At 39.6% G+C, this 24,138-nt stretch overlaps 1 protein-coding gene across 11 annotated transcripts in view; it reads right to left on the bottom strand.

Annotated features, from left to right (window-relative positions):
- The window catches only part of rapgef2b (Rap guanine nucleotide exchange factor 2b), a 107,872-nt gene that overhangs the window by 8,827 nt on the left and 74,907 nt on the right, over positions 1 to 24,138 (bottom strand). For 6 of the 11 annotated variants that reach the window (XM_046030116.1, XM_046030117.1, XM_046030124.1 and 3 more), the window contains 19 exons: positions 20,302 to 20,433; positions 14,768 to 14,945; positions 12,849 to 12,985; positions 11,880 to 12,038; positions 11,022 to 11,174; positions 10,674 to 10,838; positions 10,254 to 10,361; positions 9,966 to 10,169; positions 8,525 to 8,633; positions 7,484 to 7,760; positions 6,252 to 6,409; positions 5,489 to 5,503; positions 4,755 to 4,995; positions 3,871 to 4,254; positions 3,455 to 3,666; positions 2,838 to 2,961; positions 2,360 to 2,383; positions 711 to 934; positions 135 to 302 (listed from right to left, as the gene is read on the bottom strand). In XM_046030116.1, the coding sequence (XP_045886072.1) occupies positions 135 to 302; positions 711 to 934; positions 2,360 to 2,383; positions 2,838 to 2,961; positions 3,455 to 3,666; positions 3,871 to 4,254; positions 4,755 to 4,995; positions 5,489 to 5,503; positions 6,252 to 6,409; positions 7,484 to 7,760; positions 8,525 to 8,633; positions 9,966 to 10,169; positions 10,254 to 10,361; positions 10,674 to 10,838; positions 11,022 to 11,174; positions 11,880 to 12,038; positions 12,849 to 12,985; positions 14,768 to 14,945; positions 20,302 to 20,433 (3,172 nt within the window). Of the gene's footprint in view, positions 1 to 134; positions 303 to 710; positions 938 to 2,359; positions 2,384 to 2,837; positions 2,962 to 3,454; positions 3,667 to 3,870; positions 4,255 to 4,754; positions 4,996 to 5,488; positions 5,504 to 6,251; positions 6,410 to 7,483; positions 7,761 to 8,524; positions 8,634 to 9,965; positions 10,170 to 10,253; positions 10,362 to 10,673; positions 10,839 to 11,021; positions 11,175 to 11,879; positions 12,039 to 12,848; positions 12,986 to 14,767; positions 14,946 to 20,301; positions 20,434 to 24,138 lie in introns of all 11 variants that reach the window. The other 5 variants (XM_046030118.1, XM_046030123.1, XM_046030121.1 and 2 more) reach the window with 4 other exon arrangements.

Below are 24,138 nucleotides of genomic sequence, written 5' to 3'. Positions count from 1 at the left end.
AAAAAGGTAACAAAAACTTTGAATTGCAGAGATTTTAGCTTAAATATGTTGTGACATACGTACTGGTTGAAGGCATACATTTAAACTTAGAAATATCATTATTTCACATTCATAGAGCATCATCTTTAGCTTACCAAAAGGCGGCAGATCCTTGACTGGCACTTTCTTTCTGGATGGGTAAAGGGCCACGGCGGGGACCTGGAGGGCCTGATTTCCTTTGGCCAACTGGCCCCTTTGTTGGTTAGCAGCTCTGGACACAACTGGGGAGGTGTCTGGTCGTTTACCACCAGAATTCTTGGGCACTGCGTAGGGTGAAAAAGAGCATATTTCAATTACCAAGAGTCTTCCCCACTTGAATAAAAGTTGACCTATTAACAATGGGAAACTGGCCTAGTGGTTCATTCATTTTTATTCTCTGCCAATGAAACCTTAAAAAATACTGAGTGTCTTGTTACTCCAATGGACCCACCCTGTTTGTCTCTGCTATGAATCCTGGGAAATGGGTGTGTCTCAAGAGAAATATGCACTTCAAGAAAATCAAGAACTCGTCGTTTAATTTATTTATTATTTAATAATATATTCTTGAAAGGATTGCTCTTCAGGGAGATAAATTATGATTTATGGGTTTATCTTATACGTTATATTAATATGTAAGAATGCGAAAATCTTTTGCTCATCTGTGTGCGTACTAGCGTGCGTCACAAACTCACATGTACTGATTGAGGGCTCACACTGCAGCGAGAGCGTCTGCAGACTCTCCTCGTTCGTTTCCAGGCTGAGGTTGGACAAGTACTGTTTGACCTTCCTGGCCATCTGGGCGTCCTCATAAAGCTTTTTGGCGTTCAGGAAGGAGCTGCGTCGCACCCGCTTCTTGTGCCCACCTGTCTGGGTGACGTCGAGTACTGCCGCATTGGCACTACCCTGGCTTAGAGACCTGCTTGCACACATAGGCACCCACACAGAAACATGCACATAAACACAGAGAGGAAAGCAGATTTGCAGGCACGAACACAGACAAAGACAAATAAAAACAGAATAGAGAAAGACTTATTAACATTATGCTTTAATGTGTAAATTTGCCTCTATTTAGGTATGATTGTACAGGTATTACTATTGGTCTACACAAGGAGCATAGTATTTAAAAGTGGACATGCAGAGAGCAGCTTTAGGTATTTCTCTCAACTCCAAAACATTCCAGACATTCTAGACAGCAGAGGGGGGTGATGGATGATGGCTGTAGTCAAACAACAGGGGAGTAGAAAGAGGGGAGTTCTGCTAGTGTAGCACAGTCATAGTTTACATTTCTGTGGCTTGAGTCAGAGCTGGTAGCAGTAGTAGTAGTAGTAATAATAAACGCTTTACAGTCGAATAGTTCACAAAACAATAGGCTTAAGTGTTAGTCACTGAGAAGTCACGTATGCTCTTAGTAGAAAGATATTTACTTTTATTTACTTTCATTTTCACAAGGTGTTTCTTCTAGTTTAAAAACCTCTTCAGAAAGACACTGACTATAAGAATATACAATTTCTGTCATATTTATATGGATGCACATTTCATTAAAAGTAAAATAAATAAAAAATTCTGGTAATTTCTATTGTCGTATCTTATAATTATAACTTGGCAACTCATATTTCCGAGATTAAGATCTCATAATTACAGGAAAAATCACAATTACGAGATACAAGATGGTTTTCTCATAATTATAAGATGTAAAAATTCATGATTACGACATACAGAAGTCACAATTACCAGAAAACCTTTCCTTTTTTTCCTTTATTGAGTGCAGTGTGCTTCCATATGTTTCCCATTAAAAGTCACAATAAATGCTGTATGCACAGTGATGACCACAAAAATGTAAAGTATGATAAAAAAATCTGATCTATCCAGAATCTCTGGCTGTTTGGTGGTTTGATGTACAGATAAAACAGACATGTATAATTCTGAAACTGAAGCTGCATGCATATTGTTAGTTAAAATAAGATGTCAAAAAGGTCACATTTGCTAATGTAAGGCTGGAATCCAACATCAATAACAGTCATTCATTGTATGTTCAGAATATATGTATTTGTATGTTTTTTTCAATCACGTGTCTAATTTATGTTGTAAGGACAATGGCTATGTTTTCCTGTAGAGTTTACAAGAACATTAGGTTACACTTTAAAATAGTCCATTGTAACCTAATGTTAGCACAAGTGACCTTTGTTTCACTAAATGCTCTTTGGTTAGGGTCAGGCAGTGTTAGTGGAAGGATTCAACTGAAACTGATGCAAAAAAGGTTCCAGAAAAGAAGCACGCAAATTGGCAGAAAAAAGGGCCGTGATGCGGCGAGGGCAAAAGGTTGTAGGGTCACCAAACTTACCCTAAACTTCTCCATTTCTTCTTCCTAGAGGGTGGGTGCCATGAACAGAGAAGCATGGAGGGCAAAGGGTGGACACAAATAGAGAGAGAAAGAGACAAAGCTTAGGACAGAAAAGACCACCAAGATCACCAAAGAGAAGCAATTTCACCAAAGACCCACGTGAAAGTCAGAGGAGAGGAAATCAAATGGTAACGCCACTAGGAAGTGACATCATTAGACAAAGACACACTTTCACAGGGACACTGTGCACATCTTATGCCAACAATGTGTATAGGGAAACAGTTGCCAGAGAAAACAGTTGCCAGAGGGAACAGCTGCTTGAAAGAAAAGCGTGATGCAGAAATCTTTACTGAATCTATGTGAACCGGCTAACCCCATAAAGCTTGGTTAGTCAGTTGAGTGCAGACTGGTCCCTACAGAGAGGGTGAAGGGTCCTTATTAATCTAAAATCTGGCTTCTTTTTTGAAAGATGTCTTACCTGGTCCTGAACATGAGTGCTGGGTCCATGTTGACAGAGGCCATTCGACCAACATGGCGAATTTCTTTGGCAATCATCCTCAGCTTCTCAAAGTTCACCAGGCCATCCACTTTAGAGTCATTGCCTAGGAAATATTTAACATTATTATCATTATCAATTATCCATATATTTATTAAACTAGTTTATTACTTGAAATGTACAAGAAAGCTGTGATAACTTATTTAGTTCTGATACTTTTTTCACAACACATACACTTAAGATAGTCCCAGAGTGTTTTTTTTGGGGCATTATGTATGTATCTATGCCAATGATTTTTGAGTAAAATAATCTGACATAAAATGGCACAAAATGACGTATTTTTCTGTTACAGTTTGCCTAGCTAGACTCAAAACTTCAGGGCAGTATAGCCCTCTAACTCATTAGAAATGGCATGTGTACCACTAGAAACAAAAGAGTTTCTTTCTAATATGTGACACTTATAATTGAGTTCATCACATGGCTATGAAAACTATGAAATAGATTTTTAGTCAGTGGTTAACTTACGTTTAATACCATAATAAAAGGTGGGATCAACTGTATATGCTTTTATTTAGACACATGAATGTCATGTCATCTACCTTCATGTAGGAAGGTGAGGTCCTTCTTGATGACTGGGAACAGGGGGATGATTGGTGGCTGGAGGTTCTGATTGTTAAGCACATTCCTGTACTTTGCCATATTTCTTGACGGGTCGAAGAGGTCCTGCAGGTCCCCAAATAGCTTCTCATACTTGCTAGGTAGCTTTTCCCATGTTCCTCTCAGCCTTGAGACTGGAGCAAGGTTCAGACCACTGTTGGGAGAACAAATTAAGCATGGGCACAGGAATTTATGCTTGATCGGGCTTAGTTTAGTGGTTTCTTTTATTACTGGTATAACAGCTAACAATGAAAACATACATTTCTGAAGAAGTGACAAAACCTAAGGGACAAGGTCTTATCTCAAAACTAAAAGAACATATATCAAATAACAAATACATGATTACACGTCATCTCACCTGATGATGGCAAACATCGAGTTGAAGTTCTTGCACTCGCGGCAGTGCAGGGCGATCTTGATGAAGTGCTTGATGGTCTTCATGCGTTTGAGCTGGTTGGGCTCCCGCGTCACCTCTGTGGCCACCCAGAAGGTCTCGTGGTTGATGGCCTCCTCGAAGCGCTTCAGACTAGCTGAGCCCGTCTTGGAGCGCAGCTTGAACAGGTCATCGATGTATTCAGTGGGCTCGATGGCACAGAAAAGTTCAAAGGCCCGCATGGAGAGCTGAGTGGCAACCTCCACTGTGCTGAGCTGCAACAGAGAGATCTGGCCTTCTCGCAGGAGGTCCTGTGCGTCCTCATCTGAACATAACGTCTCTGTCTCCATGTTGCTCTTTAGGTAGTATCTGGTGAGAAGACAATGTGTGGTTTGTTTTACTTTTTTTGTGTTGAAATGATTAATCAATAGAGTAAATTAACTGAAAAATAATTATTTTGATAACGGAATAATAACTTACATCAAGCAACAATTAGATGACTCTTATTTTTTTCAATAAGATTTGATTCTAAACTGAATAAAATTAGGGTTTTGAGTGTTTGCTGGACAAAACAAGCAATTTAAAGCCATCACCTTGTATTCTTGAAAAATGTGATGTGTTGTTTTGGACATTTTATAGACTAAAAGATTAATTGAGGTTACGGGATAATGAAGAAAAGCAGCCCTAGTTTATTTTTATTTGACCTTTATCTAATGAGGATGGTCTCTTGAGGTTAAAAACAAAAACGCCTATATAAGAGTCCTGGGCAAGATGACAATGCAATTATGTTACAACATAGACATTCATGTAAGGAGAAGAATAAGGAAAGGAGGGAAAACAATTATCTTAGCAAATAAAGATGTCTTTACCTGCCACTCAGTTGAATCCTGTCGGCTAGTTTAGAAAGCTGGTCTGGCAACCGCCTCTGTTTGATGACGCCCTCTGGTGTGACGGATACTTCACACAGCGAATAAGCCTCTGCTGCTGCTGTCAGGGCAAACTCCCTGATAGCCTGGGCCACCACCTCCTTAGCTGTTGTGTCCTTCCCGATCATGATGTATCGAGATTGCTGGTCTGCCTTGAAGACTCGTAATACCTGATCTGACATATCTGGGGATGACATCAGAACATATGAGGATAAATGCTTACTTTGCAATGTTTTTACTGAGAGGTAGAAGCAGTGTGAATCTCATAATGCAAGCAGCCGCAATTATTTTTTGTTTGTTTTCTAAGATTTAAGAAGAGCCATTCCATCTTCCCAGCATTCTTTTGAAGCAAAAACACAACAACATCTTTGGGATGTCACCTGTGAACCTCATTTCCCATCATTCATTTGATCAGAAACAACCCCACAAATCATTAGACCCAAATTCTCCATTAGAAAAAGGAATACCAACAGACAATGTAAAGGTCAGCAGTCAGAGCAATGCTGGTAGCTTTACTCAATTGGCGTCCACAAGCATGAATGCAGATTAACGGAGTTTATGTTACGTCTATAAGCTACAGTACAGCAGCTGATTAATGCCTGTAAGTCTGACATAGAGGCTGACAAGATGTGACTGTGCTAGGACAAGCAGGATCACGTGGGAGAGAAGATACTCACTTAATATGACCGGGACTGGAAGAACACAAACAACATGTGATGGACAGAAGTTAGTGAAGATATTAATATAGCGAGCATATTCTTACCACTGGCTCTACACAGTTAATAGAGTAACAAAATTCATAAAAAGGTTGGTTACCATGTTATATATTATGGTTACTATGTTACTATGCATGTATATATGGTGTGAGATAAGATGAACTGTTCCCTTTAATATCTCTGGCTATATTTACCCATTGTGGCCAATGAGCAATGAGCTCTTTATAGCAGTAGGAATTTATAGAACTGTTACATCAATGTGTGACATTTATACTTGGTTATTTCTCTTGAAACAGTGTCTCACTTCACTTCACAGGATCTGTGTTGTTGCTGTTTTGGAGTTTTTGATTCAAGTTTTATGACAACAGGGCAAACTACATCAGCTGATGAAGTGACACAGCTACTAAATAGAACTTGAGATGAGATTGTTTTGTCAAGTGGTTTCTTAACTGAATTTCCATAAAATGTACCACATCCCCAACTGTACTAGTATCATGATTCAAGCTTGCATTTATACCACAACCTAAGATTCTACCCATATTTCCCCCTTAAAGGATAGGATCATAATGTGGCGTCCAAGCTCAAAAAGGGGTTAATTTAAAAAAAATAACAATCATAATTTTTGGGTATTATTTGCCATGATGATGTCAAATGAAATGTAAGTGATTTGTTGCTCCAAACGTCCCAGTCTCACATTATATCCACACAGCAGTTTAATACACACCAGGCTGGTTGTTGAAGTCGAGGATGCGGTGGTGAGACTGCAGAAGGTCTGGGTTTGACGACGACAGGTTTCCACTAACGGGCAGCGGTGGTGGGATCTGTTTGGACTGCTTCATCCCCACAATGCTGTCGTCCTGCGATTGGCCCACGCAAACGTCACTATGGAAACAAGAGGAAGAGCATGGGAGGAGTGAGATAGCAGTTCTGTCAACAAAAGGCAGGCGGCGATGCTAGTGCTGGCAGGAGTTGGAAGCTGTGGACGCCTCTAGCTGTGCAATCCACCAACTACATTCTGTAAGAAATACACCCACAGAAATATCAATTTGAGATTTGTACCTGGTGCTAAAACGTTAGCATAACAAACTAAACAAGAATTTCCAGTTGTAAAAACTCAGTAATAGCACAACTGAAAACTATTTTTTTACAAACTTGTTTTCAATTCATAATTTATCCCTGCGCTCTCAGTATGATAACAGTCAGAATTTTTCTGTGTCATTATCAGCTGTGGGCTGCAATTAGCATCAGCACCTGAAAGTTAAAAAATATGCACTTTTCTTATCAACTTTTATTCAAGGTTTAACCACAGCATTTTATGTTGGAGGCCCCTTGCCTTGTTAGAAATAAAAAGCGCCTTCGTTAACTTCAGAATGTTATATAAAATATAAAATTAAGCTTATTAAGCTTTAGGGAAAAAGAGTAGTGCCACTACAACACACAGCAAAGTGAGCATGTCAGTGAGGTGACTGGTGAAACATTCATCTAGTAACTACAGTGATGAAGAGATGAGATGCATCAAGACCTGTTTCAGCTCAGCAGGTGATTGATCAATCACACTGTGCGTTCACTTTGCATCAATCAGTGCAGTACGTCACAATGTCAGGAAAAAAGTAAACGTTCAGAGTTTTTACAATTTGGGAAAAGTAGAGACAAACAGCCAGTCACAATTACATAGGGATGTGCAAAAAAAAAACAACAAATACCCAAATCACTGCTTCCTCTCTGCGCAAATTACAGGATTAACTAAAACTTAAAAAGTAAATCCAAACTGACTTTGACTCACCAACATCATTTTTTCTTCCTCTTTCAAGGCTTTAGTATCCTTTTTATATAAAACAATCACAGCCCAAACATGAAATCCCAAACATTTACCTCTCAAGGCAATCTAGAGAAATTAGATAGAATTAATTTCTTGAAAGTAAAAGTTACTATCCACATATTATTAGGTCTTATTACTTGTATGGTTTAGGAGGCAGGATGCTGGTGAGTGTCTTGTCGAAGATCTTCTTCAGCTTGTTGCGTCCTCCCACAGAGTTGGACTTTGCTTTCTTGCTGACCTTTTCCAGGCCCATCACCTGCTCCACGTCCACTGCCAGGTCGGGGATGGAGTAGCGGCTGGCCTTCTTAATGTCCCCAATCTTTGGAAGGTGGGGTGCTCCATTCTTTCTGTCATGTTCCTCCTCACCATCCAAATCATGGTCGTGTTCTGGCCTAGTTAGCAGCTCTTTAAACACTGGACAAAAGGAGGGAGGAGACAAGAAATTGTTAAAGAGGCCATATTCTTTGTATAAATAATAATACTGTAAACACTCCTTGCTATTGCTGTCGTGGAAATTATATTCCTGGTGAGGGATTGAGCAAATAATTGAGTTAGAAGAAAGCGTTGTCTGAAAAATTTATTAATAAAAAAAAAAAAGAATAAACAGAGAAGTACTACAACACAAATCAGCTGGACCAGAGGTTCTGTCTCCTAGGACAGTCACTAACTTCGGGCCCAGAGCAAAGGGGCTGCATGATCATTTACACAGTCTGGGTTTCTATGTTTTGGGTAACAAAGATCCTCTCCCAGCCTTGACTGGACCCAGTCAAAGCACAGAGAGGAACAGCTAGTAAGGAAAACAATAAAACAACTCCACATTCCTGATCTAAACCCTACTAATGTGGACAGACTAGAATGATGAGAATAATAATAAAAGTAACCGGTTCAAGATTAAAAACAATATATAAGACATAATAATAATAGAAAAATAGCACTCTTATAAGTACTTGCATAAAAGATTATAAGTAAAGAAGAAAACAATTTTGTGCAAGTGAAATAGGTTCCTCTTGCTTTCCTCTCCTGTTAACCTCACTACCCACACCTTTATCTTTGACCCCCAGGTTGGGAACCATTGATTTTATAGATATCATCCTTACATTACAAGAACAAATGATAAATCATATCTCACAAAATGCTAACATGGTGTGTCTCACGAATATGACAGCCAAAAACTTTACCTAAAAGGTTTGTTTTCACAGTTATGGACAAGTGGGTGTTGTTCTTCAGAATCTCATTGGCTTTGCTGAGCTGGACATTCTCAAAGTTCTGCCCATTGACCTCCAAGATCTGAAAGAAAGAAGAAGGACGAAAAATATCAGGTGCACTGCGTGTTATCCAACTGTCCAATGTGACACAAGCTTTTTAATCTCTTTCTCTAAGTACAACAAAAATACTGAGGTGAGTGGGAACTCTTTAAGAAAAATAAACCAATCAAAAGTTACGCATGCAGATTAAGAGTCAAATTGCTGCACTGGTGGGCAAGAAAAAACATAAATTACTCAATGTCTTTTCTGCTTTGACTGTGAAACTGAATGTCGCATTGGATGTATGCAGTAAAGTGTTGAACCGTGAACTCAAGTAAATGTTACAGGTAATGCTCTGAACTACATATGTTATTCAGTGAACAAAGAGCCAACAGACTCTTATACTCTGCCATGTTATACAACATTACATTTAGTCCAACACGAGGGCCGTGTCATTTTCAAACGGTCTCATCTTTGTCTTAGCAGCTTGACCTCTGTCTATGAGCCGGACATTTGCATTTCAACACAATCTGCTAACCAGACTTTGCTGCTTCCTCATAAGTCCACGTAAGTACAGACCACCCTTGCTTGGAGTTTACTACTAAGGGACTCTGGCTAATGGTCCAATGACAATTCAAATGGGACTAATGCTAAAGCTCTGAAATGATAGGCCCTGAGTGAACGATGACAGTAATGATAGAGGCTATTAAAAAATGGAAGGTGTGTGCGGGTATGAGAGAGTGAATGTTTCCAAGGATGTCAGCTTCTCCGCTTCCTTTTGGGGAAACAGCTGCAAGGGATGTTTGGATTCAAGAGGGCTTAACTCGCATCCAGACACTCTCAAGATGGTTTCAAGGATTAAGGGACTTTGCTTAAAGCTCTGAGGACTGCAGAGTGTGAAAATGGTTGAGAAGTCAAGTTGCGGGGAGAAAGCCAACACAGGATGCCCGCAGATACTGGCAAGTTCAATTTAAGACTTTATAAAAATCCCTTTTAATGCTAGTTAGAGCAAAATGTAAAACCAATTTCACAACACATAATGAACTTCAACATGTTAAAAAACTCAATTCAAGTGCTGGTCTGTGTGACAGGAGTGATTTCTCCTCACAATAGTAGCCTCCAGACAAAAACACTTGTAAACTGCATTTACAGTTTTCCTACCTACACTTCAAGAGAAAATCCCAAGATTTTAATGAACTGCAGACATTTTCTTATAGTAGAAGCAACATATTCTGTCTGAGAAATGAAATGGCGCTTTATGGACAAATTAGATGGTGATAAAAAGAATGTTATGCATGATGGAATGACTTTAAGTGAGACACCAGAAATTTCAGACAAGGTGACAGTAAAAGCGATAAAGATGAAGATATCTCACCTGATCTCCACGCTTAAGGCCGACCTCTGCTGCTTTGCTCCCAGGTTCCACAGCATCAATGAAAATGCGGAAACCTTTTTCCTGACCCCCGAGAAGGCTGAAGGCCAATGGAGAGTCCCTGGACGGCTTGGTCAGTGTCACCAGCCGCGGCTTGGCTTTAGCAGCACATGCTATATTTAACAGTCTGAGGTGCCCACACATTTTCTGGAAAAAAAAACAACACAGATGTGAGGGAAGGGCAATAAATGGCACACACAAAATACATTTTTGTGTAGCTGTTATACTTACTTCTTTCTCCAGATTGTTTTCAAACTCTTCCAGAAAATTAGTCATAGCAGGGTCACCCTCAAAGTCATTGAAGTGATTGTTTACCCACAGCAAGACTACCCGTGTAACCTGGAGCAATCACATGATCAGCACAGGTGAACATACAGTTTACTGGTTGACTAATAGTGTATGCATGACGTAGTTTACATCCTGTCCTAAAAATGTCTGAGTTCATAGAAAATCTCTGCTCAAGTGAGTGCTCCAGAGTGTTTTCTAGAATAAAGTACATAATTTTAGGATAGTCAAGCAGTCTATTCCATTATTCAGTTGTGTATAATTGCAGTGTAAAGTCTCAATTTTCTTAAGAGTATACATTCTGTGACTGATTAATATCTGAAAAATTTCATCAGTTCAAGCATGCGGTTCTGCTCCTCCTCATACCTTGTCCCTGAGACTGGGGTCGTGGAACCACTCTAGGAGCTTCTTGCCCACGACCATGGGGCTGGAGAGGAAGGTCCTGTAGGTCAACAGGAAGTCCTCGATGTAGGTGGGGTCCACCACTGAGTGTTCCTCCACCAGGTGCATGGTGAGACGCTCCGATGTGCCCTGAGGTTTAAAATGATGGTGTTATTGGTTTAAAATAACCTTTCATGCAACATGATTGGCTTGCAAAGATCAGTTCAAATATCTAGTGGTAATTATTTGGTTCGTTGTGTGATTAGTCTCCTCTGCGCACGTCCTTATTTTGGTTTTTTGGTTTAAAGAAAATATTGAATGTTGATTTGTCACCTTGATGACGATGTGTCCTTTCCTGGTGCCGGTGCGGTCCAGTTCACGGTGTTCCTTCACCATAACAATCTCCCCTTCCTCCTCAACCTTCTGCATGTTCTTCTCTACCTGGTTGAGGATGCAGCAGTAGTCCTGCTGGGCTATGCACACAAACTGGAAAAGACGGGATAAAACAAAAGTTAGAGACAGATTTGATCTATTTTGACACAAACTTAATTTAAAAATATATTTATCTGACATGCTTAACAGTATTGCAGTTAAGTATATTTTAATATTTAATTAATAATGTATAATATTTCTGTTACTTTATACACCTAATTCTTGATCTGTTAGTGCCTTTACATCAGAGATTGGCACCTCTCTACCGAATGGAACTCTTAAATGACTGATTAAAAGTTAAATTAATACAACTGAAAACACCCAACTAGAAAGTCTGCATAGCAACTAAACTACTCGCCCCACTAATAAATTATTGTCTTTCACTAATTAAGAGCAAGAGTTTTCTCGTACCAGCTACTGAGTCCGACGATTAAAGGACTAAAAACATTTTAGTGTCTTTACTCTCACTGCTGTGATGTGTTCCCATTAAACTCATGATGCAAATAATTTGATCTTGCTCTTAACATGAGTTGGCCTATTCTCTTTCAAAATGGCTTTTTCTCACATTTAAGTGGATGCTACTGCCCAAAGCAACTTTCAGTGTCATGAGCGCAAAATCTGCCTGCATGTAGTGGGTCACAGAGGAATTTTATATCATAAGATGTCAGGATTCGTGCCATGCTTTTCACACTGAGATGAAGATAGAATAGACCCGAACTCATTGATGCTACGCATAAACATTTACAGCCAAGATCCTACCTGGCAGTCGTCCACCTTGGTCTTCATCACACCCTTCATGTATTCCTTCTCCATGGTTGGTGACACCCCAAAACTGTTCCCCATACACAGGATCTCTGTCCGGCTGTCGGGGTACGTCACCTCCACTGAACCGTTCAGGATGACCGACCACGAGTCCAGCTGGCACAGAAACACATGATTATAGTAGTTAGATGTTGGAAGAAGAAAAGAGAACACAAAAAGAAAACAAATAAAACAAGAAAAACTTTGAGGATCAGATCAAGTTCAATCTAGTAATATTCCAAACAGCTGGTGTCCCTTAATGAGTCAAAGTTATTTATCAAAAAGAACCATATGCAGAAACTACAAGGGGACTGCTGCGCTAACAGATGGTTTTATGCTTCCTCAGAGGGATACAGCAATAGTAGAGGATTATTAGAGCTAACAATAATGTGATGTTGCAATATACTCAAAGTTCTGTTTCAAATAATACATACTTGATAGAAATGAAAATTGATGGTTAAGTAAATATATGGATGTCTCCAAGAATTCCTGGAAAGCTGACATTTTTGAGATACACATCTTTTAGCCCGACAGCAACAATATGCTCAATGAACGCTGAATTCTCTATGACCGGACATTTACTTAAGTGACCCGGGCCTCCAGGGCAAGGTCTGCTCTTTATTGTTTTGGTGCATCATAGCAAAAACCAACCAAATTGTCTTCATTGAAACTCATGTTGTGTCTGTCAGAGAGAGATAGAAAATATGTGATGCTTGCTTTAGTTGCTTAAGGGAAACTAGAAAGGCCTGACGATAAGGGTAGTCTGCTATTCAGATTTAATAGAGCAGAAAAAATGTCAAATAGAAGAAGAAAGGTTCGTTGGTGTGAAGAGGTCCCGGAGAGACGCACACATATATATTAATATAATTAAAGGCAAGACAAAGTCAAAACACAGGTGCTTATGTGTTCATGAATATGCACACACACCTCCTCTCCATCATTGAGAACAATGGTGCCGGCGCGTTCGACCACAGCGAAAACCATGACGGCGCAGAGTTCCCTCCTCACTGACATGGTCATGTTGGCAAATGCTGGTAGTTGATGCATAAACTCCAGTAATTGCTCTGTGAGAGGGACAGAGGAGAGACAGCGGAGGGAAGTGGAGAAGGTTGAGAAAAAAGAGCAAACAAGAGTCTTGACATCCAGAGGAAAGAAAGAGGACAGGCAGCGCTCTTGGCAGGCCTGCATTGCCCTCACTTCCAGCCAAGAAGGCACGAGCTGCAGGCTGAGCATAAAAACAGATCATCACCACAGTGAATAGCCAACCGAGGAATCATTATCTGGAGAACATGAAGCCAAATATCAATTCCATTGATATAAACCTTCAAGGCGAGCCAAGAATAATTGCTGACACTTCACTCAATGACTCATGTGAGTTAAAGACGTTCACTGCAGAAATTGAAAATGAAATTACATTTAGTGTTCCGTCAACCATGATCATGACCAAATCACATTTTCTCACTCATCTCTAAAAGGTATCTAGTCATGCAGATAGTTGCAAGAAATTTCCTTGTATAGCATGAGGCATTGAAAAATTACATTTAGGGCTGCAGCTAATGATTATTTTCATCAGCGGTTAATTTGCCTATTACATATTTGATTAATCGTTTTGTCTATAAGAAAATAGTAAAAACAAAAAAGCCTATATTAGCAAATCTTCACAATTAGAAAAGCCGGAAATATCATTGTTTCTTGACTAACACTATTAATCAATTATTAAAACACTGGTGGTTCAGTTTCTGTTGATTGACTAATCGATTAATCAACCATTCATTGCAGCTCTAATGTCGTTTTAATTTAAGAGCAATCTTGCCTTCTCAGAAACAATTTCCCTGTTACTCTGAATAATCCACAGACCTCACTGTAAGCCATTTTCATAGTGACAGTTACTTCAGTAGTGGGTCTGTGGATCATGCTGAGCAACCAGGGCATTGTTTCTTGAAAGACAAGTTGCTATTCCGTGCATAGCTAGAGGTAAGTAAGAAAATATGTTGTTCTGTTATTTGAGTGAATGGCGTAGGTGTAATTTACTGGGTGTGTCGCCACGATGACATGTTATGTATAATCAACGGTTCAAGACATTCTGTGGCACCCTACACTGAGGTGCTCTCTCCCCTTCTACCAACCAGCTTTCCCCTCCTAGCTGGCCAGCAGCAGTCTGGCGTTCTGGCTGACCTGTGCTTGGCATGGCAACAGCGTCGTGTGTGAAGCTGCGGAAGCACTGAAAGTTTAATGCGCTGGGAGAGGTGAGGCGAGAGGATGTGCCGGAGTGACCTAGAAAACCCTGCCGGCAGAGGGAGGGGAGTACTGCAGGGGCATGCATGAAGGGGGGGAGGGGAATAATGGTTGGCACTCTTCCCCCAGTCCACATCTGTAGCTAAGCTCTCAGAGTGTGTACTTGTTTTGTTTTTTTAACATGCCTATCATTATCATTGAAATTGAGTCTTAGCTTTAAGGAATATGATACTGCAAGTCTGATGTGGCTTTGAGAATTACTTGAAAGTCTACATCGTAAGTAGAGCAGGAAAGCACAAAAAAAATATATATATATAAAAGGAAGGTGTGGCTTTTATAGAGCACTAAATTAGACAAGAAGTACTGTCTCAGCCGGCAACAACACTGCTTCTGTTTTTCAGGGATATCTTTGAAAACAACTTTCTCTTAAGTCAAAGACAGCAATGTCTGGCCTGTACAAAAAAAGATTGGATATTTTTAAAAGTAAACACTGCATGGTAAAATAACTAAGCTGCACTGAAAAACAAACACTGTTGCACATCCACAGTTTGTTTTATAACTTACAGCACAAACAAAACAAAACACAATAAACCCCCTGACTGGGTGCTCACCTATGTCATCGTCGGTTCTGTCCATGGGGTCCTTCTCCAGGCAGTCCCGCACGATGTCCCGGCTCATGAGGGGGTCGGACGCTCGCTCGATGTCCTCCTCATCGTCGTCCTCCTCCGAGTCGACGGCGGTCTCTGGCAAGCCACTCAGGTCCATGTCACCCGGTTCGTTTTCTGTGGCCTACAAAGAGTAAACAGATGAGAAATTAGTCAGATCTCTGCAGTTAAAGCTAAACATGGTGACAGATTTGGTGTGTCCATCCAACATCAGCAGTTGGCCAACTAGATAGCTGGCTGTCCTTAACCAAAAAGTCAACGTTCAGATTGACCAGTGTGTCCATCTATAGCCAAACCAGCTAACTGCATGCTCATCACAAACAATGCCTTAGACTGTCAGCTAGATGCTTGAAAAGCAAATAAAATGTTGACAACTGCTGACCCAGCCAGCGACCAAACTCATGTTCAACTGTCTAAAGTCTGACAGAGTGAACTCATTTATAAACAGCCAGTGTAAAGAATCAGCATAATAAGGATACAGAAGTGGAGGCTGCATAGCACATCCACACTGCTGAAATCACTTGACGGTACAAACATACAAAACAGCTGCGACACAGTACATTTTCAACCAAAAGCAAAATAAAAAAAGAGCTGCTGTAAAACTCTATTTGACCCATTTCATGAAATAGATTAGAGGTATTCAGTACAGTATGAGAACGACAGGCGTCAACACTGCATACCAAACAGTCTGCTATGCATATTAACAAGCTAATTAACTCCCAACTTTCCTCTCCTCTCCCCCACAGCAAACTCCACCGCCTGCCTCGCAGCCAGATCCTGTTCTTTGAAAGCATAAGATGAAATATGTGTGGAGCTGGTGAAAATTAACTGAGATGAGGAGCAAAAATAATGCTATTACTTGTTCAGGCGTGATCTGAATGGAGTTCCTCTGGCATCATCAAAGCAAATATTTCTATAAATGACAGAGGGGCCATATTGCCTGGTTGACACTGACAAAACATGAAACCTTCTCACGGAACAGGAGTTGGGAAAAAGCACTTCAAAGCATTTCACAAAAGCAAACCTTCTTACCTCAATATGGTGCCCAACCTCAAGCGTCTTAATAGAAAGAGAAGAAAAGGTCGCCTTTGCAAACTGTCCGCAAAATCCCAGAGCCAGACGCATCTTCACCTCCCAGACTGTCAGTCTGCTTTTAATTTTTCAAGGCTCAGAGTCTCTGTGCCCAGTCTCTCACAGAAACCCTATGTCATTTCTCCTCAAACGCCATGTGCAGAAGGCTCATTAATGATTCAGGCCAGTGTCTGAGTGGCCATTTGGGCACCACAAGCACACACACCCTGGTGGGCGGGGCCAATGATCTGGGTGTGTGTGTGAGGCCTTTTGACAACGGATAGCCACAGGAGCAGGATACAATACAGGCAGTATAGTATATATTATCTCAAAATGAAATAAATCAAGAACATATGTAGATGCACTAAAAGAAAACTAGTCTTAAAATGGCTGTAAAAAATACTGACTTTCCAGAAGTGAAAATAAAAGGAGCACTATAAATTTGAATAATAATCCCTGAGCACACTTTGTCCGAAAACCACAAACAGATGCATATTCATTGCCTATTTTCTACAGATGGACAGAGGACACACTAGACAGGTTCACCACACTTGTTATCGGCAGCAAATATATTAGTGAACAAGCATAAATGAGCTAAAGAGTGAGGATGCATAATTCTTCATAGATGACACAATGACTTCACAGTTAACACGCCACATGGAGATAACTTGTTCAAATCTGAGAGCCAGCATGTTATATTTAAATATAGGTTACCTGTGTGCGCCTTTGTATTCATGCACAGGTTTGTTTTTGTGTCATCTGTGCATCAAAAATCCATAAATGTGCAGTAAGCATTAAGAGTCAGTGGGCAAGTCAGGTGCTATTAATATTTCATCAGGTCTATTCTTGGATCAATGCTTTCAAAGTCCTTCTGAAGGACCAATTTCATGATTTATTCAGACACAAAACAGTGTGCCATGTTGCCGGTGATGTGAGAGTGATGTGGGACTCTTCACAGGGTACTTCAATTGTAGAGGCCAAAGGAGGCTGTGGAGATTAGACGGGAAAGTTGGCCCAGTGGTCTCATCAAATATCTCTACCCCTATCTGCTCAGCAACTTTTCGTAACAGCAGAAGGTAAATGTTGAAAATGTATATAACTAAAATGATATTTCTTTTTACCATCTACTTCCTGTGGTCTCAAGTGTAAAGAAACAGGCCTCCCCTGATCTGTTTATTCAAAAACACAGCAAACAGCACACTACATTGTTAATTCTGAAACCTGATGGGTGCAACTTTAGCTAATGATAAAAAAGTAATGTTGCATAAAAAAAACAGTTTGGGGAGTTATGCTGTGTACCCTGAGATAGTAAGAGATGAATGTTAATCCTTTCTCCAGTTATAATGCTTGTATATTTTCATTTTGTGTGCGGAGTGTGAGTTAGGGAAGGACGTCTTCGATCAGTAGCAATTCATCCCTGCAGACTGACTGATGAGTTGTTTTTTTAAAACTTTTATCTCCTTTATTTAAGATAAGATCCCACACGGGGGAAATTCACTAACAACTGCCCCTTAATCCTCGTGGGAGTAGAGTGCAGTAGTCTAAGCAGTCCTAAAATAAATCTGAGCGATTTTAAGAGGAGAGGGAAATAGAAATATTTCTGCTAAATAAATATTTTTAGATGTTTGTATAAATTACTGGATCATTTTTCTACTGCAGGCCTCTAAAACCAACTTTTCATCTAAACTATTCACAACTCAAAGATTTATATATGCAACCGGTGACAGCGGGTCACAAGTAACTGAAGAAACTGCATGGTGAGCAAAGAAGGTTAGGAACCATTATTGTTAAGAGTTTTCTCTCTCTCTCTGCGATTTAATTGAAACGATGGTGGATTATTTTTTGTAAACCTGACGCGTATTTTCTCAATTATTCTACAAACCACAATTTCCCACAGACAAAAGACATCTTAAAATTGCTTCTTTCATTGATCTAACAATCCAAACTCAGTATACCATCATAAAAGACAAAAAAACAAACAGCAAATCCTCAAATATGGGATACTCGATCCAGCAAATGTTTGGCATCAATTAACCAATTACCAAAACAGTTGTTTAAGCTCTTATAAAGACATTTTTTACGAGGTACTGTGTCAAGTATGCAAGCTTCAGTGCACTTTTTTTCAAAGGTACCAATAGGTAAAACAGATAGCACAAGCACACATATAAGTAGATCACCAGTGAGCTGCGCAGACAAGTTTGATCACTTGTGACAAGAGACAAAGATAAAGACGATGAGGTTGAGACAAAACAAGTTAAGGCAAGGTGTCGAAGTATAAACAGCACTCAGAGACCAAGCAGCTGCTTCTACAGGAAGATTAAAAGCTGTTAAGAGTAGGGATCCAGCAAAGGAGGATAGAGAAACTGACGAAAGCAGAGAAAACAGGACAGTGTGTTTCAGAGAGAGAAATCACGAGAGAGAGAGATACAGAGCTGCTAGCAGATGGCTCTAAGACCAGGATCACAGGCTCGGGACAGTAGAGCCTGTTAGACCTGCCCCAGCCAGCCACAGCATGGCCATACATACAAACACACATCTCTGCGATTAATACAGGCTCATACAGGCCAAACACGCAATTATAAAGCTGTACTCAAACAATTTGATCTAATGCCCCTGCACACACAAACACAAGCAAAAGAGAGGTTAGTACCAAACAAAGTGATTCTCACTGATTCCCGAGCCCAGTCACAAGCACAAACATACATACACAAATAGGCACACAGCAGGTGATAGTATTAGGAGCCAATAGGGTGGGTGCTCTGTGTTAAGAGGATTAGTTGCAGGGTTTGGGGCACGTCCACAGTCACGAGATTTTGTGTGTGTTCTTTTGTGCTGAATCGTGTTTTATTTACCTCTGCGGGGTAAGGTTGGTGGAAAATGTTCTAATTTTCCCCTTTTCTTTATTTTTTCTTTCTTTAGTTAGTGTTACTTACTTATTACATTAATCACAATCTAACCACAAAAACATATTCTGTAAAGTCTACTGTTGCTTTATGTAATATTTTAGCATAGAAATTGTTCAGAAAGCTCCTTATCACACAAGACTGTACGTCACAGCTCCCTGGGAGTTCTGTACTTCTGCTTTGAGGTGATGAGAGGGAGAGCTGGAGTCAGGATGTAGGATGGACCACCTGCTCGCAGCCACCAGCCTGTCTGCTCGTCTCCCGCTGAGCAGTGACAGTGTCCTATTAGTGGCGTATAGTCTATTTGTCTGCCAAGCTTTTACATTCTTTCCCAAATGTTCTTGTTCTACTTAATGAGGCTAACCCCGGATCCCAGAGGTATATTTGTCATTTCATCAAGGAGTTTTACAAACTTGGATGGGTTGGGCTTCAGTTCAACCCTCTTTCTAAAATATATCTGCATGGAATTATCCTTTGATTGGATTACAAACCTTAGCTAATACTTGATTTTATTATTCAACAAATCAATAAATTAGGTCATTTGTTTCTCTCACTGTTTATATATTCACCATTTGGTTACAACCCTACCTGATTTTTTTTGTACCTTGAAAGACAGAACACTAACTATTCCCCCAGGACCTACAACAAGGAATAGCCAGGAATCGTTTTGAAATATTAGGATTTATGCATTTTCTCTGTTGCTAAAAATAAGATGAGAAGGCTGATACCACATGGACAATGCCCACCCCAGCAACAGCCTGTTCACTCTGCTGCCGTCTGGCAAGTGATACAGAAGTATTTGCTGTTGTACCACCAGACTACAGAGCAGCTTCTTTCCTCAGGCTGTGAGACTCCTCAACTCTACCTCATCCTCCGCACTACAACATAAATTAATGACATGAAACTTTCTGTTATGCTAATAACAGAAAGTATTGGTATAATATTCTAATTTTAAATATTTGTAGAGTGAAGCGGGACTACAAATTTCACAGCCCTGTATTGCAGAATGACTAATAAATGTACCATGAACCTTCAAGAATGATAACACGCTCATGTCTGTAAACAGAATATGAAGCTAAAGCCAGTTACAGCCAGTGGCTGGTATCTTAGCTTGTGGTTAGCACATAGAGTGGAAACGGCTCTGTCTAAAAGTTAACAAAATTTTCTACCAGTACCCGTAAAGTTAATTAATAAATGTGTTATATCAACCAACCAGATGTTGGTAGTCGCTTTATATTATAGATATATAGACATGGGAGTGGTATCAATCTGCTTAACTAACTTCCCAAATGTACAGCTAAAACAAAGTTATATTTACTCTTGTTTAAAATGTGAAAATGAATAATATTGGCTAATGACATACGACCCTAGCTAAAATAGGGTAAGGGGGTAATCTCACATGACTTCATTAATCCGTATAGAGTTCATTTAGTTAACAAACTACCACACCTACTGAACTATCCAGGAGAGTCCAATCTGGGGGTCCACTGGGGGGGACATCCTTACCTGGTAAATGTCTGACAGGCTGCTGCTTCCAGAGTCGCTGGTGATACTACATCCTGAGTGGCTGGAGGAGACGTGGGTCACCTGTGGGTGCAAGCCGTCGGCCAGGTGAAGTCTGCTGAAGTCTGCGGGGAGCTGCACATACACACACACAACATACACACAGATGGTCAGTATCAGCCAGCTCAGCTGCCACCACTGGTCACTCACACTCATACTGACTGCCAGCCATGTGGAAACACACTTAGCGGCATATTGTCCGTCAGTTTGTCTAAAAATATAGTGTAAATGAAATGTCTTCTCTGCTTGAATATTAGTTCTTTGTATTTTCTAGTTATTTTCTAGTGGCCACATAGTAATCCAGTGGCTGTTATATTTTGCATGTGACTTATACACAAACTAAAAAAAAATTGTCCCTTTAATTTTAACTTGAAAGCAGCCTAAAAACACTCATAGATTCAATTCACTTTGCAAATACTGGGAATGATATTCATTGTTATTCCACAGCTGTGATTATACAATGTTAAGAGGACAAAAAATATTAATTAGTCCAACTGCAAGAGCTCAACTTTACACATCATTTTTCATCAAAGCAAGGAAAAGGCAGAGAAAAGAAGACTTTAATTAAATCATCCGACTTCCATATAATCTGTGGAAATCATTTATCAAGTTTCAACTATTAAAAAGAGCTACTCTTCGGTGACATACTTTTCACACTTATACAGCTCCTGACGTTAGCTGGTAACTGCGCTGGAACTTCTTTTTTAATAACTGAACAAACCAACAAGAAACACTGCATACATCAAGGCAATGCCCTAATTAAAGCACGCAACTCGCATAACATAAATGAACACTAGGCAGTAATGGGGAAAACCCCTCTGAGTAATCCATACTGTATAAAGTACAAGAAAGCCCTGCTGAAATTAGCCATATTGTAAATGAGCCAACTTATGTCTCTTTGGAATTAACCCTGAAATGTAAAAAACATGAGATTCCCCTCGCTGACGTTTTAAAAGTCAGATGAATAAAACAAAAACAAGTATAGCAGTTAGTACAGCAACAGCTTTCGTGGCTTATTTTAGGAATATGCTGTACTGTATGTGAATAGTGTTGGAACTGAAACTATTTGTCGATCAACAATTAATCTGCAAATACGATACTCGTTAATGGATTAACAAAAATGTCAAACATTAGCTGGTGCCAGCTTCTTAAACGTGAGTATTTTTGTCAAAATAAACTGAATATTTGGGAGTTTTGGACTGACTGTACAAAACGAGGTCTATGAGAACAACACCTTGGGCTCTGGGAAATAACACAGGGCATTTTTCAGTATTTGCTGACATTTTTTAGATTCAATAACTGAGAAAATAATAGGAACGTTAAACAATAATTTAAATAATAGTTAGAGCAGCCCTATACAGTACTGTACTATGCGTCAACAATTAGGTTTCAAACTGAAGAATCTGCAGTGAGAAAATAATACCTATATTGACAGTAATTCTTAGTATTTAGCTATCTCAAGCCCCTTACTTAAACATATTAATATATGGTTAATTTATCTTTAAATGTTAAAAAAATATTACGGTTTAGATTCTATTTCAACTGACATTTTATAAATAATTTTAAATGTGCACAATATCAGTGTTTTCAAATGAAATCCATCATATCTGACAAGAATGCCAGAGGGGTGGAATTATGAATTTAATCAAACTGCGTAAACTGGTTCATGGGGTCTATAGACGTGAATATTTTATGGCTAAATGTTTTATTTACCAATATATATTTGGTACTCAGCAGGGAGACCACTCTGAGCCGCTTCCAACTCCTCTTCTGGCTGTGGCAGATCATCAATATTAAATTTTTACACCTAAAAGTCAAATGTAGCTGATTTAACTAGGTTGCTTCATCATATGATAGCAGCGCTAAATCCAAGCATCTAGAGAGTGAGTTTACAGTTGTTATTACATGCTGTATGATTTTTGACATGGATGGTAAACAAGATTAAAAATTTTGTTTACGTACGGAGATTTTAAATGTTTCCTCTGTACAGTAAAAACTTTTAACACAGCTTTGATAAGTGCCAGTGAATAAAAGACAGGGCTTTTAGCTTTTTTCGTCTGAGCTGTAAAAAGTAAAATCGTCTCTGAAGTACAGTAGTCTGGGTGTCGGTGTCATCTGCCTCAAAACGCACTTTGGGCTGTAAATAACTACACTGCCTCAGATAGTTTTTGGAAATCAGCCTCAACAGCGGCAACACTATGAAGTCTCACTTGGATAACAAATGGAATAGATTGTGTAGAAATACATCTTGGGAGGCTCATTTGCAAGTAAATGGGTTTGAGCCGTCATCTGCTCTCAAATGTACTCTAAGAAAACGACTGTCGTCACAGCTTCTGAAGCACTCATCTGTATTAGGGTTTAATTAATGAGTTTTGTAAATGGGAGGAAAGTGTTTTGGTACGAGAATTATATCTGAGGAATACTGGAAACTAGTTTTGACTAAAATACTTCTCAATATTCATGATCTGCCCTTTGAGATAGAACCCCAATAAAATTGAAGAGTATAAAGGTGTGACAAGATATTTGGAGACATTTCTGAGCCATTTGTGCGGGGAAAATGAGAAAATAAGATATATCTAGTCACAAAGTGCCTTTTATAAGTCTGAAAAGGGACAGAGACAGTCCTGCTCCTATGGCACTGAGGTGTGATGTGACTACACTGTGTCAAAGATTGCCATCACGTTTAATTGTCTGGTTGGCTGCACTAACTAAAATGGTTGACCAGAGGGTCCAGTCAGTCACTAACCCCCCTCGGGCTGCTATTTCCCATCCCCTTGCGTTTGGTCGACTTCACTCTGAACGCCTCAAGCTGACTTCCACGTTATTATTACTGGCCTCATCACATTCCCTTCTGATGACTTTTGGGACCAAATGAGATTATGGTGCGGTTTATCACTCTTATGTAATACAAACCACAGAAGAGAAGATATTTAGGAACTCCGACTACAACCATTTATATTTATTACAAGACATCTGTCAAAAGAAGGTTGTGGCTTTAGCCGCTTTTCAACCAAAAGTACTGGGGCCTTTAAAGTCCCTGGATCTCTTTTCAAGGAAATAAAAGGTTCCTTCAGCCCATTGTTGTGTGCGTTTCCACCGCAGTCTAAAGACCTGTGAAGATTAGGTATATTAACCAGCTGACGTAGGCCTATACTGCACACAAAGCGATGCACAGGCATCATTATTTAGTAACCACTAAACATGAGCAAAATTTATAAATGAACATGAGATTTGACTGAAATGTAATGAAAAACTATAGGCTATACTTGACCATTAAAAACAGCTTTTTTGTGTGGGAGTATAATGGAGAGACGCACAATAAAGATTGTTACAAATTTAACACTGGACAAAGCCATCAAGTTCTTAAAATAACTCCAGCACAGAGAAAGCAACACAAAAATAAAAGTACTGGTACTTTCGGAAAGTACTACCTCAGAGCAGGGACTTTTTGGGGGGTAAAATAAACATCCTAGAACTACATTTAAATGCTGGTCCCTTCAGTGGAAACGCAGTGAGTTCCTCCAAAGGTTCCTAGTTCCAGGGTATAGTTCCTTTGGTCGAAACGCAGCTGAAGGAAATTGGTTTCTAGCCAGAAATTGAACAGATCACAGTAGTGTACCAACAGCAACGAACAACATTAATCTATAGAGTCAAAACATAAATGTAACATTAAATTTAAAGCATACAAATATTAAAGGACAACTCTTCAGATATGCTTCTTATTGGCAAAAATTCTAAGATCAAAACCAACAATTAATTCATCCTACAAATAAGTACTGT

The sequence above is a fragment of the Micropterus dolomieu genome, linkage group LG19, assembly GCF_021292245.1.
Source record: "Micropterus dolomieu isolate WLL.071019.BEF.003 ecotype Adirondacks linkage group LG19, ASM2129224v1, whole genome shotgun sequence".
NCBI lineage: Eukaryota > Metazoa > Chordata > Actinopteri > Centrarchiformes > Centrarchidae > Micropterus > Micropterus dolomieu.
This window is presented reverse-complemented; position numbering and strand designations above follow the sequence as displayed.